General features: G+C 43.9%; 1 protein-coding gene across 3 annotated transcripts in view; it reads left to right on the top strand.

The window, feature by feature from the left end:
• LOC143900329 (uncharacterized) overlaps positions 1-17,160 on the top strand; it is a 174,018-nt gene extending 156,858 nt beyond the window's left edge. For all 3 annotated transcript variants that reach the window (XM_077411536.1, XM_077411535.1, XM_077411534.1), the window contains exons 6-14: positions 3,651-8,024; positions 8,297-8,611; positions 8,693-8,762; positions 8,953-9,359; positions 9,976-11,868; positions 12,003-12,128; positions 12,211-12,377; positions 12,487-12,701; positions 12,811-17,160. In XM_077411536.1, the coding sequence (XP_077267662.1) occupies positions 3,669-8,024; positions 8,297-8,611; positions 8,693-8,762; positions 8,953-9,359; positions 9,976-11,868; positions 12,003-12,128; positions 12,211-12,377; positions 12,487-12,701; positions 12,811-13,235 (7,974 nt within the window). In that variant the 5' untranslated portion in view covers positions 3,651-3,668 and the 3' untranslated portion in view covers positions 13,236-17,160. The remainder of the gene's footprint in view (positions 1-3,650; positions 8,025-8,296; positions 8,612-8,692; positions 8,763-8,952; positions 9,360-9,975; positions 11,869-12,002; positions 12,129-12,210; positions 12,378-12,486; positions 12,702-12,810) is intronic.
• Positions 17,161-17,936: the final 776 nt, after the last annotated feature.

Here is a 17,936-nt window from a genome sequence, read left to right as displayed (position 1 = left end):
GGCATTACTCTTCGTCTCTCTCTCTCTCTATCTCTCTAGCTCTCTCTTCTCTTGCTCAGACTTCGGCTTTTCTCTTCGTACTTCCGCCTCGTTCCGCCCCGCTGCGCGGCTTTTAATCGAGCGTCAGCGGATTATCTCGACATTGAATCTACGGTCAACCTGCAAACCACCGGCAAACTCTGGACCTTTGTGCGTCATTCTATCCGCGCGACTCGGATGTCCCGTTTCACGAACTCGCAATCTGAGCGAGCGCGTCCGCTTCCTCCCTTTGACGCGAGGTCAATCGACGTGATGATAGATAAATCCGCGCGAACATGGTATCTTGATGCGATAAAACCTGCAGAATCATCGGAAGAAAAGATCGGTAGCACATTGTCACAATATGTCATTCTTGTATCATTCTTGTAATCATTCCAGTTTTTAATCACGTGATATAGAGATAAATAATTCTATCTGTTTGATAGAGTAATATTAATCAAATACTGGTAATTAGCATGCATCATAATCGATTGTATAATATCATTTAAATTAATTGATATCGTACATTTAACACGCGGGCTCGTGAACGGTGAATATGCGCTCATTATCGGGAATCGCGGGTTAGATCAACCGTAAATGATATTCCCCGTAGGAACGTTTTAAGCGCGCAAGATCGCGGATATTGTTGATGATCGATCATTTCCAACCACTAGCCGTGATATTTACAGAGACTGCTTTCCGCGCGTGCACCACATAATTTCGCCGCTCTCGCCCTCGCCGGAAAGAAAAAGAGAGAGCGAAAGAATAGGCGCCATTTGTCGCGGATCTTATCGGACGGCGGCGGCGGGCGGACTCTTCGTTTTAAAGCGACTCGAGCGTAAATGCGGCGGCCTCGGAACCGCTCTCCGGTCGAACCCTCGAAACGCGCGTCGGCCACTGCTTTAGCACCGGATATTTATTACCCCACGGGTGTAGCCTTATCGAGTGGCCTCGCCATGCTTGAAATCGTGCGAGAATTCCAGCCAAACCGTATACTCTCCGCCCGCCCGCATATATACACATACACCCGACCGTCCTCCTCTTTCCTCTTGCACGTGCAGCACACGAGCGGGATTACGTACGAGTGTGTGCCCGGTAACGGGACAGAATGTAATGGAGAACGGGACGGAATGGAACGAGACGGAGGGACGGGACGGGACAGGAGGTGGACGAGGTGAGGAAGGCCTTTGACTGGCGCGCGCGAAGGGGACCAGACCAGCAGCCCCTCAGGTTGCTCCGGCAAGGGTGCGCGATATTGATTCCCACCTAGCATTTACACCGAGCGTGGAAGCTCGGTGTTACATTCGCGACTCTAGTCAATGGGCATGATTCCGGCGCGCCAAGGAAGTCCCGCTACTTTCCCGAGTCGCCGGCGATAGTGTCCCGCGAGGATGATTAATTCGACTTGTTTTTAGTACGAGTATTATATTGCGGAACGCGTGTTTCCTGTTGCGAAGCAATCCTAAAATGCGCGCAACATTGTTCTGATTTCTGATTCTCTAAAGGGATACGAACTATAAATTATTACGTAGATATATATATACATGATTAAACCCTCACTACGTTTTGATATGAAAAAATGCAAACTTTAAGGAAACTTGAATTATACGAGACGCTCATCGCAATATTACGACACATAAAGACACGTTAAAAATTATCTGCAATGTATACGAAAGAGCTGTAGTTCACTTTTTTCATGTCTTCGTTGAAATTTGGGTGATTCTTTAATTTTTTATCAGTCGACGATTTATGATAACGATTGTTCGAGCGAGATTACGATTGTGCGTTGCCTCGAGCGTCACGGTTAAGCGATACTCGAGTGGAACCCGATCTTCGCATCGATATTCGCGATTATTCGTGCTTGCGCCCTGTCTCTCGCCCCCGTCGCCGGTTATTTCGAGCGCGGTGGTAGGAAGTTACGGTGGTGTTGGCGCGTGTCCCAATACGTACGGCTCTTCCCGCGTTATATACGTTTACAGGTTTCCGATATCTAACTTCTACGCCCCTTTTTCCACATCTCAATGAGCCACGACGCGAACGAGCCCGCGTACACCGGTACACATACGACACACACACCATCCGTCGCTTCTCTCCCCCTTTATCGACCAGCTCGGATCGATAGCGATCTATACTACAAGCGGCTGACTCCTCGAGTGGAAGACGACGGGGAGTCTTCGACGTTTCACCAATCGCTGAAGAGGCTATTTGCCTCGCGGTGATGGTGATGGTAATAACGGCGCGCAGTTCTCCGCGGCTCTATTATGATAACCGAAACTCTTGTCGGAACTACTACTAAACGCGATACACAGTCCACCCGTTCTCGAAAGTTGTTCCTCTCCCCCTCAGACAAAAAGCGATTATCGGTTACGGTAAAAGCGGGAATGCGTTAAACGTCAAGACTCTTTTTTTTTCACGCTTAATAACAGAGTCTGCGATACGTTACGGTGAATTATTATGCATCATCGGCCAGGCGTGCTCGCACGTGTATCGCAGGAATTTCGTGGAATTCATTATTATAGACTCGGATATTGTGAAATGAATAAAAATTACAATCTTATTAGGAGATTTGCAAAATCCTAGGTTCTGTCAGTGAAATCGTGAGTTGAGATTTTTATAAATTTATATTTATAAATATATTACAAATTACATTTAATTTTTTTATTCATGCCACAATACCCAGTTTTTTGTGGATTTTCTAGGAATTTTCAGGAAAAAAAAGGAATTATATATATACTTAAAATCCCTGCGATATATATATACGTGGAAGATAGCTAACTTTGATCTCGTTGGCGACGTGTGATCCGATTATGTTGCCTCCTGTATCAATCTCCGAGTCGGAGACGCATTCGCGCGTGTTCGGAATTGTCGTTCGATAGGTCCCTCTTACCATCCCTCGGCAAGATCTTATCTTTCACGATGCCACGAGATTAACAATGTGAGATCGAAGTTGTTCGAACGAGAGCGAAGACGAAGAAGACGGAAGGAGGAGAATCTGCCTCTTGTAACAGACAAATACAAGACAATGAAGATTAATGCTTCGGCCTCGTTTTCCTCTTCTGCCTGCCGACCATTCCCCTGGTCGACGGTATCGTGCGAACGTTTCAGTAATCCCTAAGGAGAGGAGTATCCTCTCGGATTCGACTTTGAAGAACTTTGCGGTCTTATAACCCTGACCCTAAATCTACCGTGGTTAACGAATCTTCTCAATGATTCAACGTGAGCGATGACTTTCACTCTCTGATCACCAATTCTGACGTGATCTCTGAATAAAATGAATGCGATATTGATGTTATGAGTATGAAGCTTAGTCAACTCTAATCGATATGACTCATGAATAATTCTCATAGATGATCCATCAATTTTGGCAATGATTTCCTATTGCGAAACGAGAATGATGTAATTAATTCTATTTTATCAATCTACAAATTTTATCAAAATAACTTAATATGACTAATCATCACAGTAGGATTGTTTTGTACGAGAACACATTTGAATTTCGAATTGATTAGATAAGTTTCGATAAAGTTATATACATTCTTATTTAGCTCTTATTTAGTGCGCACATGACTATATCATATTTAGGGTTGCATCGCACACAACAACTTTAATCGATAATTACTTTGTCATTGCAGATTAGCAGTTGGTGTGACATGGATGTGAGCTTCACGAACGTGTTAGAGGGGGCTCGCCAGTACTTCCAGGGACTGCCCGTACCGAGTACAGGTAGTGGCGCGGCCACGTCGGTGGATCACAATCTCCACTCGACATCCTCTACGAATCCCGCCTCGTCCACATCGGCGACGACGCACGATCATGACGCACCGTCGCAGCCGACTCAATCAACTCAGTCAATCTCGATTTCCGCCAATAGCAGCAGCAATAGTAGTAGCAGCAGCAGCAGCAGCAATAGCAGTAGTAATGTCCAGGAGTCGAATCGTTACTCCGCCGACATTAGACCTTCGTCGTCCGTGGAGAGTAGCAATGCGGCTGTCGGATCTAATTTCTGGAACCCGCACGTGGATCCGTATGCGCCGCAGCCGACCAGGGTCGAAGTCCCGGACACGAGGCCAGGCGACGAAGGCTCCGCCATGGAACCCAGCTCCTCTTCCTCAGGCACTGTCACTTTAACCGAGATGCAACCCTCAAATTATCAATCCTCGTCCTCCTCCGTCGTCGCGTCATCGTCGAATTTCTCGCAGAGACCGCTGCCGACGTCGTCGTCATCATCGTCGTTGACCTCCTCCTCCAGCGATCACAGTCATCATCAGTCTCACCTCCCGACGTCGAATTCATCGTCGCATTTGCATCAGATGCAGCCGCCTCAACCGCCACATTCCCCCGGACCGGTATATCAGCAACTTAGTAATGTCAGCAGGACGTCCTTCAGTACGGCGGAAATGCTCGCCTCTTCTTCGTCGCACTCCGCTTCAACCTATCAAACTCCCAATAACGATAGGCAGTCACAGCCGATCGTCGCGCAGAGAACTCAGTACTATCCACGTTACCATCACCCAGATATCACGAAATGCGCACCGGCCCCGTATTCGCAGAGTTCCATTTACCAGTCCGCCAATGTAGCGCAGCCCTCGAGTATGGCTCAGCAACCGAGCACGAGATCGACGCCAATAGAGCAGAATAATACTACGACATCGTCCAACGTCGTCACTCAAGGACATTGTCCGTCGGAGCAGCAACGAATACCTGGTACTTACGGCAGCAACATACCACTCACTCAGAATTCTCTCGGTGGATCCACTGGGTACGGATCCGGCTCTGCCTCTTCAACGTCTCAGAGTTATCGTTCCACGAGTCAGTACCAACAGCAGGTTCATTGTTTGGCCGCTTCCGCTTCGAGTGTCAACGACAGGTCGCATAGCTCGGATGGGTTGCACTCTTCCACCGCGGCCTGCTCCTCATCGTCGCAGGCGGTCAGCCCGCGTCAGCCCGGGCCAGGAAGCTCTTCCTCCAATCACATTCCTTCGCAATCGCAGCCGCAGAATCTTCCGGGTCACATTCCTTCACCGCATCTGCCGTCCGCCGCCACCTCGGTGCACTATCATCAGCACCAGCAGCACCAGCAACAACAGCAGCAACAACATCAGCAATCGTCGCCTCTGCAGCAGCAACAGCAGCATCCTAGTCGTATAAATGCGTCGCCACACTCGCACGGTTCTTCGTATGGAGGCCGTGTAGTTTCGATGCCACCGCACGGCGTCCCATCGTCGTCCTCCGCTGCCATGGTAGCGAACCATTCACAGCAGCAGATGCCACCACCCCCGAGTGGATATCATGCAGGAACGACGCCGTTGCCGCATCACGAGCCATCGCCGCGTCACGCAACTCCGTCGCCGCATCACGCGACGCCGTCGCCACAGCGGCAGTCGCCTCATGTGTCCAGCCTACACAATCCGCACGCCTCTCCTTCTCCTCATCATACACCTTCGCCGCTCAACAGCTTCCAGCCGCACTCGCCGACCTATCCGCCGCCTCCGCCGCTGCCACCGCAGCAACAGCAGCAGCAACAGCAGCAGCAGCAGCAACAACAACAACAACAACAACAACAACAACAGCAGCAGCAGCAGCAGCAGCAGCAGCAGCAGCAATCGGTTTTATCGAGGTCGACACCACATTCGTACAATCTACCACCAGCCACCTCGCAGCACTATCAAACGAATTACGTGGCGGCGGTTCGTGACGCGGCGATGGGGTTGCCTTACGCACCGCCGCCACCGTCCCAGTCTTCGTACCATTCCTTCCAGAAGAATCCACAACCGGAGCCTCAGGGGAGTAGCTACTACTCCCAGCCAAGTCGGTCTCACAGTCAATCTTACGGTATGCAGCAGATGCTGGTGTCGCCGCAGACGGCATATCCCAGTACCTCTGGTAGCAACAGTCTAGGTAGCTACCAGCAAAATACCAACAAACACGCTACGTATAACGGTGCGGATGCCACGAAGAGAGGCACGATTGATGTTATGACGACCCCTTACGGGACGCATCGGTCGTCCACGCAGAGGAACAGCAACACGCATAACTTGCCGCCTATTGCCGCCCTCTCATCCTATCATTCTAACAGGCGAGAACCGTTAGGAAAATCGGCGCAGACAATAGCACGACAACGAATGCATGTGACGAACGCAATCAGTAAAGTCCCGTCTGTCGCGATGCCGCCGACCCCCTCGTCTATAACGATGCCTCCTCAAAGGCTCGCCGAGTACCCAACGACTCCGGTCTCGGATATGAATCGCGTGATGCCAGTGAACGGTAGGACAACTACTGTAACGAACATGACGTACAGTTCGCGATACAGCGGGCAGCAAGGCTACCCGTCGTCATCATATGCCACCACGATGGCGCCTAGTCATCATAGTAACAACTCCACTAGCAGCACCACAGTGACCACTATCAGTCATGATGGTTCAGGTGGCGCGAGGTCTTCCGTTCCAACGATCCATGTGTATCAGTCTTCCGACGAGCCGGATCGGTCAACGGGATCGTCGTCCTATCATCATCAGTTAACGACACGAATGACGACCGAAGGCTATGCCTATAAAGAATATCCTTATCAGAACCCAGCGTCATCCGGTGGTAGTCAAGCGACCTCGGCCGCCGCGATGGCGAGTTCCCCGTCGCCGAGCAATGCAGTTCGGAAGAGAGAATCTCCTTTGGACTTATCCGTCAAGACAGTCAAGACATCGGCGGATTCTACGGCGCACGATGACCTTGAGACCATCAGCACCGACAAGCATGTCAGTAGCTCGAGCCTGAGTACATCCAGGAATAACGTAAATAGGCCGATGCCACCTCCGACTGTCATGCATCAATCGGCACCGGCGCAACCGTCATACCCGTCGTCATACGACCATAGGCCTTCGAGTAACAGCTCGAGGAATTCCATGCCCGTGACCTGCGTCCGAGCATCGACGCCACAAACGGTGTGCGCGCCCAAGGTCGACTTTCTCCCAGACTTTACCTCGGCGCCGTTACGTCATCAGTCGCATCACGAGAATCCCCTTCGCAGAAGTACTACGCAGCAGCTTTACGTTCCATCCGCTCAACCTCTCTCGTCCCATCACGCGAACACCTCTCCACTGCCTCACATGTCTACGTTCAAGAAGCGCCCACTGCCCACGTCGCCACTATACGACGGCCTGACGATGCCACCTTCGTCGTCTTCGTCGACGTCGACGTCTACGTCTTCATCATATCTCCAGACGAATGATTCGGTGTCCTCGAGGTTCTCCAAGTATCACTCGATAATGGATTCATCTCCGCGATTCGGTCCGCCCACATTGCCCGCACAGGATTACCCACCTGACTCGAGCAAGTACTACTTAGCGGACAGTAGGGTTAAGTTTGATCAGCAATTCCCTCAGCGCGAACGGATGCCGTTTAAAAGAGTTGGAGAGCCGATTTATGGGGTAGGAAGTTCTAACAAACAGGCCAGAGTCGCTTGGCGAGTACCGAGTAGCGAAAAGCAGATTGTTGAACCGAAAGCAATGTCGACCGCGGATGCGCTGAACGAGCAGCAGAAACGGCAAGAGATGAACCTGTCGGTTCCTTTGCCGAACGGAGCTCTGGCGACACCCGGCGCCCACGATCAGAGAACCGACAGCGGCGGTTACTCGGCGCCGGAATCGTCCAGGTATCAGTCGGTATACTGTGATAAAAGGACCTATCCGGAGTCCAAAGTCATACGTAGCTCGCCGTCGTCGTACAATCATCCGGTGATCTCGAAATCCGGGAGTGTACATTCATTACCGCAGCAACTGAGCGGTGCGCAGCTGAACTATCCGAGTTATCGTCAGTCAATTCAGAAGACGACGTGTCCACCGAACGGGATGTCCGGTGGCCAGCCGATGGATCAACCTAGCAACACCGGCGCCGACAAGAGGGTGCTTAGCTTGCTGAGGAACAGCCTGGAGAACAAGCAACAGAGGGATGAACAGCTTAACAGTCAGCAGCCTATCCTGGTCAATCACAGCCAGCAGAGTTTTCAGAATAAGGTGAGAAATTACAGGTTTCAACAAAATCTAAATTCTGATTTAAGGATATCAGGTATTAAATATTTTTGTCATTTTTTTCGTTGTCGATATAATTCATCGGCGATCTTTGCGAATAAAATCGAAGTCTCTTATAGATCCAGCGTGAATTGTGGCTCAAAATGAAAATAAGCGGCGATTTAGTCCACTTAGTCATTTCTATCTATCTCTGTCTGATTTCTAGACGCTCGACGTCTAATTTGACGTTTCTGATAATTTCCGTGAAATTCCCTCAGGTCGTCGCGCCAGTCGAGCCTAAGAGCATCGGCAGGCACAATCTGTCACCGTTCACGGCGGCGAGTTTGCTCGAGCGTAACAGCAACACTCCGCCGCATTACAAGTTCCACGTTCCGCGAGCGGTAGACTCGATCACTCAGGAGAATCCACGCAGCATGTACGCCTCGAGAGTGAATGCATCCGCCACGCTACCTGGCAAGGAAGCTTCCCTCGCGGGACCACGTGGCACCGAGAATCAAATACATCGTGACAAAGACGACGGCCTCGCCGCTATTTTAGCTGCGAAGATCAGGACGAAGGCGGAACTGAAACAAGTGCGTGATTGTCTCTATCTAACTCTAATTTGCGCAATTGCATTGATCATGCCGATCTCACGATTTCTGCTTTTCATTTAGGTCGGGACCGGCCAATTTACAACGAAAGCATCTTCCGTACCTTCTCAAGACGTGTCGTCGACGCCGAGAGGTAACTTAGCTTGCGCAAAAGAGTTAGTGGTTCCAATAACAGATGTTATTGGTGATAATTTTGATCGATTTGATCTGTTCGTCTCAACTCGATCATAGTTTGCGTAATAATTGTGCTATTTATTCAGTTGCGTCGATATGCTGCAAGATATTATTGAAATTTGTATATAATTTTTATTATTATGTACCAGAGATCGATAGTGCGGCTTCAACATCAACGCCGCAGTCTGGCTCGTCTGCGGGTAGCCCGCCGAAATTAACGCGTGAGAAAACGGTCTGTTTGCCGCCCAGAAGACGCTTATTTTCAAGAACTGACGAGGACAATTTGCCGGTAGCGGCAACTGTGCCCGTCGCCGCCATCGTCGCGTCCACGGTCCCGGCTAGGGCGAGCGGGTGCAGGAGCTCCTCCGAAACATCGGTATTCGACTTCCGGGAGAGCGACTCTGAAGGCGAGATGCCAGTTCTCGAGCGACAAACTTTGGAAGAGATGAGAAGAGACAGGAAACAGTTGTCTAAAGTACAACCCCCGATACCCCTCAATGATGCTGTGTGTATGAACATGGCATCCTCGACAGATCTCGTGAAGATAGAACTGAAGGTAACATTATAGTAACAGATAAAAAAAATTAAGATGGAGAAAAGTAAAAACAAATTATTTAATTTACGTGTTTAAAATATAAAAACGGAGATTTTTAGTTTGTGATAATAATTGATTTTGCTTGTGTCTATATCGTCAGCTAATTTTTTCTATAAGTTAAATTTCTTTGATACCATAAGATGAGCGCGCGACAAAACAGATATTAACACATTCCGTGCCGCATGTATTGTGAATTATGAATTTAATGAATTATCTTAAAGTAATATTTATTATATTTATATATCTTGTATATTCACTATATTTATACAATATATGTATATATATTTACTATTTTTTATTAAGATATTTTAAATAAACATTTATAAAAAATAGAACTACTTTTACATTTTTATGAAACGTTTTATGTTATAATATTAAACTTTTGTATATTTTCCATGAAAATCATATAGAAATATATGTTATATTAGGAGGAAATGGAAAAGATAGTTTTTTTTTATACAATGCGCATATATAACTTTCACCAATTCTTTCTGTCTTTAAAAATTCTTGTCGTTGTGTTGTTCTGTCTACTCACGGCGTTATAATTTTACTTTATAGGTGTAATCCTTGTTTGCAGGAAAACGACAAAATCAATGATATGGATCTATTTTGGAGTAACACCTGTGATAAGTTTATGGAGCAATTACGCGCGGGCGATTCCATGAAGAAACGAGGACGTAGAAAAAAAGTGAGCGGTGTCACAACACCGAAGCTTGAAGACGCAGCTAACGATACCGACAAGGAATCGGATACCAATGCATCGCATTCTCAAATCAAGCCCGAAGACATCAAGAAGGAGATACCGGATCCGTCTAGTAAGGAAGATAAAAATTCGGTCTTTAAGGATATTAAGATCAAGACGGAACCCGGGCTGACGAAAGAGGATGATAAACACTCAAGCGATGATTCAGAAGAAGTGCCATTAATTAAAAGAACAAGACAGGAAATAAAAAAGGAAGATAGTGATTGCGATGAGGAAGTGATATGCCGAAGAAGACGAATTCGTCGTGGTGGCAGGATCAAGCTTGAGTCTTCTAGCGGTAGCGAATCCTCGAGCGAGGACAGCGATGCCAGCACCGAGTTCGGCCATGGTTCCTCAGTGGCGGATAGACTTCGTGCTAGGAAACGATCTATGGCTAACGTGTCCGAAGGTATGAAGCTTCGTTCGAGGGACACTACTCCTCATAAGGCGAAGTCGGAAAAGGAATCCAAATTGTCGCCCCCGAAAAGTGGAACGTCCCAAAAAGCGAAACCGAAACCATTATTTGGTGACGGTAGTGATTTCAGACCCGGTTGGGAAGAGGAGGTTTACGTATACAAAAAATCTCTAAGAATGCCACCCAGGTTGATAACAGTGTCAAAACCATCGCGCTTTCATCGATTGTCGACGTCGTTACCGGACTTAGATCCCGGCTCGCCAGCATTGTCCGTCTCGATGGACAGTTCCGACGTGTATCTCAACCGTAATAAGAGAGACAGCGACATGGAGTCCAATTACAGTTTCAGCATAATGGGACTCGGCAGTAAGATTGATGACGAGGAGGCGACCTCGTCGACAACGGTTTCCTGTCCTCCGAAAGCTATGATGAAACATTTCCGATCTGAAAACAATTCTATTGTCGATGTTCTCGCGCAGAAGGTCGGAAGTGGTCAGAAGGACTCGAAGAAGAAGCAGAATCTGAAAAGTAATAAGAGCGGTAACATTAATAAGAGCAATAACGAGCCGGAACTTTTACCAACACCAGGTCTCACACCACTTTTGTCGTCCGAGACATCGAAGAACTCCAAAAACAGGATCGCGTTGAAGAATAATAGAAACCCGATTAAAGTTACTAACTCCGTCCTCCTCGGTTATTTCCGCAAAGAGACGGTCAATAATTTCCGTGACGCGTTCAAGAACAATCACACGTTGCCCAACAAATTCTCCACTCTAGTGTTGAAGAGCAGAACGAGAACGGAGACGAAAGTCTTGAAAAAAGAGACGACTATTCGTGAAGTATTTGGCGAGGATAGACCCGCGTCAGCCCCGCCGATGCAGAATCACGACGACACATCACAGGACGACGATTCACAGAACGAAACGCCCGAAAATGCATTGGGCAAAGTACGAACATTGAAGCAAAAAGTGGTGTCCCGTTTAAGGAATGCTGGTATACTACGAAGTCACAAGGCGATTGTGAACTCGAAACGTCGTCTATTAACTGCCGAGAGGCGAAAGGATCTACTCAAGTCGCTTGCTAAGAAGAAGTTACGTCGTATCAAGACTGAGATAGAGCAGGAAGAGACGAACGATGCCAGAGAGGAGGAAAATAACGAGATGGAGGATGACAAGAACGATTTGGAAATTCGTAACAAAAAGAAATTGAAGCTTCGACCAGGCCGACGAAAATTCCGTTCTGGATTCGATTATATTCGTAAGAAGAAGAAGCCGCTAAAGAAAGACGAGACGTTACCGAAGGAAAAGAAGAGAGTATGTATCATATTAGATTTCTATGTATATTTTTTGTCTGATTGTTGTCCTCCAGTTTGTTTTAATCTTAAAATTTTCATAATTTTTACGCGTTTGTTTTTTAATACTACTTTGAAACACGATACACTTTACAGCAAAGCCAAGCTAATAAACCAAGCCCGGAGTGTGTAGCCGATATTCAGTCTGAGATCAGGACGTGGGTTATCAAGAAGGGCGTCGGGGAAACCATATTACACCGTGCTGCCCGTCTCGGTTACACGGTAAGATAACGATCACTTTGCTACGTCATGCGGTAAAGTTAACCAGCGAATTACGATCTAATCTACTTGTATTCCGCTGTAGGACGTGACTGCTTATTGTTTGGAGAAGCTCAATAGCGCGCCGAGTCCCAAAGACAACGCGGGATATACACCGCTTCATGAGGCGTGCTCCAAGGGTCACCTAGAAATTGCGAAACTCTTGCTAGCTTACGGTGCAAACGTTAGCGAGAGTGCTAACGGTGGTATCAGGTAATACTTTCGTCAAATCTTTTGCGATAACTGTTTTCATGTTATATCGGCAAATAATTTGACGAACGTAGGTATTTACAGATCGTAATATATATTTTTGTATTATCAGGCCACTTCATGAAGCGGCAGAGAATGGTGCTACGGAGCTTGTGCGATTGCTGTTGTCATATGGTGCCGATCCATTGTTAGCTACTTATTCCGGACAAACGCCTTTGATGCTGGCTGTTGACACCGAAGCTCATTCCATTCTAGAACAGCACCTGGCTGACATTCAAGGTCGTACCACTGACACATGGTCATTCGCCGGTCCATCTTCTGTTTTAGGTACGTCATTTCTGGCATAAGTCCTTATTCAAAATTCTCAAATGTTGATGAATATTGCATATGTATAGTCCAAGTGAATATTTTTAATTTTCTATGGACTTGTTTTTAGACCCAGAAGAAACAGGCTACAATCCACTCGATGATGTTCCATTGGACAGTCCTGAATCAGTCGAGCTAGATGATATCGAAATGGAAGTAAGCGACATCAACCTGCCTGTTCTTTTCATTTTGAACAATGATCCCGATAAGTGGGTGCTGCTTCAAGATCTCATGGCGGTTTTGAGGATAAAGAGTCGCGATGCTCTTCTCCGTCAAATTAATCCGAAAGCTCATTCTGGGCCGCCTGCGGTCGCGCATCGCGACGTTATGCGTGAGTTGAAGCTGCCAGATTTCCTGGAGCAGACTCGTTGCTGTCACCTGCTGAGCGGCGGCGAAAGGATCAACGTGCGCGGCTCCAAAGTCACTCTTATCAAGTACAACGACAAGGTGAAGTCTCTGCTGAACGTGGAGAAAGTAGTGATTAGCCTTAGATGACAAGAGGCGTCTCTGGGGCGATCATCTCCCCAGACATCGAAACCATCGACTTCGATTCCGGCCAAGGAACATCAGAAGAAAGTTGAAGGCAAAGCTACTGTGAAACGCGAGCGGCAACAGGGAAGAAAGCGACAAGAGACTCGTAATAAAAATTCCACGGACTGAGTGGCTCGTTCTGTAGCCAATGATCTATCGAAATATAATGAAAATTTAAAAAAATATGGCGATTTAAGAGTTATCGTCGAAAAATAAATAATGTTGTAAGACCAGATCGTAACTGTTTTTTGGTAACTGTTTCACGATGCGTTAACAAGTAAAGAAGAAATAGAAGAAACAGATTTCTTGTAATATATAGAAAGAATCCTAAATGACTGATGTAAATCTGTTTATTTGGAAAGCTCGTCCCTCGAAAGAAAGAAAGACTGATCGACACAACAATGAAGATCGGTGCTTTTACGTGTGTCCAAAGACTGACTTTTCGATTTGTCTTATGCTTCGAAGGTAAATCGAATCAACCATCACTGATTGAACTACTGATCGAATTGATTTTCTCCTCTCGATCTCTTATAGTGCAGAATATAATGAAATGGAGCTTGACTAGAGTGATAAGAGATACGCACATAATCAGTTCCGTTCCTTTATTCAAGTGATGAATTTATCAGTCGAAATAAAGAAAGTCGGTAACACGCCGATATTCTGCCGGGAGCGTAACGCGCAATTAAACTAACTTCGAAGCACATAGCTGTGCAAATGTAGTTTTAAACAAAACTATCTACTATTTAATGCGCAGCTAAGAGTGGGGAAACAGCTACCTGTGACATTATATAGCAGTATTTAATTGGGATATATACGTAATATATCCATAGGACGAGGATATTTTATTAATTCTCTTAAGGACTGAGTAAATAATCAGAAGTTCGTTAACGTAACGCTTTTTAGGTGCATGAAAAGAGGGAGACACGTTGTTTGGGCGATCATGACGATGGAAAAATGAAAAGTCTTTGACAGTAGATTTCTCTCAATTGTCGAATCGAGTCTCGGAATAGTAATAAAAATGATAACGTAAATAGAGAGTAATGATTATTTTAGGAGTGCGAGAAAACATAGCTGTCCGTACCAGATATATTTTTATCTCGCACGTAGCTTCAAGAAGTTTTTTTGTTTTTAAGGGGCTTCACTCTACGAGATTCGTGGAATTGGAACGAGCGCCCATGTGCATTAATATTACTTTTTCCTCTTTGAGCTACTACAGGACACGTCGTTGGAAGATGAGAATCGATATTAAGAGAGCGTAACATAATTGAAATTGCTATCGCGAATGATAACGTTACCACAGTTTAGAGTCTTTGTTTTTCTTTACATTAGAGAAGAATTGTATATTATGCCGTGCAAGTTATATTTATAAAATGTGTTAATTGTCCATTGCGAATAGGTGCTTTGAAAAGCTAGATGAGTTGAATTTTAATTCATTCAGTCCAGAATAATATCTGATCCATTGAGGAGAGACCATCACACGTATAAAGGTGCATATCTGTTGTCTAGTTCTATTTTTAATATTTCGCGATTTTTAATACATATAATATATAACTATATAATTATGTATATTTATAAGTGTACATTGTATACATATGTACATTTACATAAATATACATAATTATAATGAGTTATGTGTGTACATGTTTATTTGTATGTATGTATACATAATATACATATAAATATACATACGCTTTTGTGTGTATATATGTGATGTGTATATGTATATATACACATATTATGCGCACATATACATATATACACAAAAAAATCGACTTTTAATTTATATGAAGCTTTTCGTTTTGTATAGCTTCCAGTGTAGCAATTAATTTTAATTTGGATAAAAGATAGCAGGTGTCAATGGCTCAATTCTTGTAATGTGGGAAGTGCAATTCGTGGAATTAACGTTTTTGTTTCATTGATGGTCTAAATATATGATCTATTATTTCTAGAAGTGTAGAGGAGATAGGCAATTATTTTGAAAAACTAAAACGGTCGGAAAACGCCGTTTGAAAACGCTCACTGTGCAATAATATATATCCGTTTTTACACTTTATCTTCAAATTATTTCTGTTTTTTGTAACCATGTCAGGATCTCAGTAAGCAAGATGTTGCAGCATACGCACAGATTGGCAACAAATTCAGAATTCACACCAAAACCATAGCCATTTGTGCCCGCCTTGAGCTCTTGTTCTGTCGACAGAGCTTACTGATGTGCTTACTGAGGCAATGTGAGCAAAATGTCACAACTTTTGGCAACAGATTGACAACGTCGTCTGATATAGCAGCTTTTGAGTGAAATTTGTTGCCTTTCTGACGTCAAAAATTTACTGCAAGATCTGCTCAGAATCTGTTTGGGCAGGTTTTAGCTATCTGGGATAATGTTAACGCGTCGTATCAGCGATCAAACACTCGCTAAGAAAATAAGTAAGATGAAAAAAGAATTTTCTTTGTAAGATATAAGAGAATGCAATTAAGTATAATAAAATATAGTATAATAAAAATTTAAAGAAATAGTTAAATTGAAAAAATATCTAATAATAAAAAAAATTACATTTTTATTGCAATTAATTCGATATACAGAATACTGAGATAAAGTAGAGATAAATTGTAGCGAGTTTCGATCGCCAAAGCGATGCCGTTTGATCGAAGCAATTTAGAAACGGAAATTTTATATAAGAAGTGAGAAGTTATTTTAAACTGGACAGAACCAATTTGGGGAGGATGTATCGATTGTACTTATCGTCTCGCGTTTTTATGTTGATTTTCAGACAAATAAAGATATTTAGCATGTGCATAGGGATGTTTATGAAGCGAGACGAAGAAAAAGAAATGTTCGGGATAGTTCGGTTTCGCTTAGGATGCCGTAATACGCGTTTATTTTGGCGTCGTGTGTAGCACAGAGGTTTCAATCGTTATAATCAGTCTCAGGGAAAAATCCACGGTGTATTCTTGGAAAATAACACTTGATGGTGTACCGACTACAGACGCGTATACCAATGCGTGTGTGCGTGCGTGCGAGCGACGCGTATCAATGCGTATGTATGTACAGTAGTTAGTTGAAGAAAACAAAAGGAGATTTTCCTGTTACGAGGGATAATTATTAAAATATCTAATTAATATTGAGTGATATTAATTAATGTTAATACGATGCGATATGTCGCGCAAGCGACAACGCGCGCACTCGGGCGGCTCCTTATAATTTTTATTTAGCTGACGATATCGAGCGGATAGGGTCGTAGTTACATTACACCGATTGTATATATCGACATATTTTCAGTAAGGGAAAACGAAATAAAGATAAAGGGAAGCGAAAACGCGGAAGAGTTACTTTTTACTCTGACAGAATGATAGGAAACCGTGATGTACGTACTGTATGTATCTTTTATTCTTAAGTAGTTAAAATGTAGATTGCGGTACTTGTTTATATCAGTGTATACTATTTGTGTATAATATAAAAGCATTAACCGACCTCGAGATAGTCACGTTGTATGACATGAGATAAACTGAGTATGTATATATGTCACGTTGCGACTACTAGAAATATTATTTACTATAACTATTATACTTTACTATAACTGCTACTATCGCTACCACGACTATAGCTACTACTATCACTGCTGATGCTGCTGCTGTTGCTGCTACTACTACTACAACTACTATTATTATCATCTACGATTACGCGCTTTTTTATTGTACCATATATGTATACATAGTAGTTAAACGATGAATGTACATTTTCTTAGTCGTGTAACATTCACACAACGCCTCTTCTTTCTATTGCCCCCCTTGTATTTATACATTAAAAAAAAACTTCTAAATGTGTTAATGCTGCTGCTTTAATGCGGATAAAGAAAAACAGAAGTTTTATATATATATATATATATATATATATATATATATATAAAAGATATGAACAAATATATAAATATAAATAAATATATATATATACAAATATATATTTTGTTTCAGAGATTTAGTTCGAAACAACGTTGAAGCTGATGAACAAATTAGAGTTGTACTGTGATTCGTGTAAAGAGGAAATCGTTATTATTGTCATTGCCGTAGTCGTTACAAGCGAGTCACGATGAACCCGACGAATAACTTTCTAAATAAAGAAAACAATATTTGTGATTTTTTTTCGCTAATAATAATAACGAGTTATCCGATCGATGTAATAAAAACAAGTATTTTTACTGAAACTTTTATTCCTGTCCACCAACCCTAGTCACCAATCCTATTCGCTAAAACGTTGAAAACTATGTTAAGGAGGTTCGATGGCTACAACAAAATGCAGAGAGTTTCATGAAATTTTAATATGTTGTGCAAAATAGAATTATGTGAATTTTTTAGGAATTTTTCACCGTCTTGTTTTGAAAAAAATCTACTCTAAAAACTTAAAAAGTACAATTTTTGGATTCGATTTTTTTCAAAACGGAACGGTAAAAAATTTCCAAAAAATTCACATAATTCTATTTTGCATTCCAAAACAACATATTAAAATTTCATGAAACTGGCTGCATTTTTAACATAGGTTTTTATGGGAAATGATATATTGCATATACCTTTAGAATGAAATAAGTGCAAGAAAAAATGCAAATGATAAGGAAAGAAAAATATGCACATGTAACTTAATAATTTACAAATAAATGAGCGAAAGAAAGGGGA

Source organism: Temnothorax americanus, unplaced genomic scaffold, assembly GCF_048541705.1.
Source record: "Temnothorax americanus isolate GAGA-0224 unplaced genomic scaffold, ASM4854170v1 Scaffold3, whole genome shotgun sequence".
Classification (NCBI taxonomy): Eukaryota; Metazoa; Arthropoda; class Insecta; order Hymenoptera; family Formicidae; genus Temnothorax; species Temnothorax americanus.
This window is presented reverse-complemented; position numbering and strand designations above follow the sequence as displayed.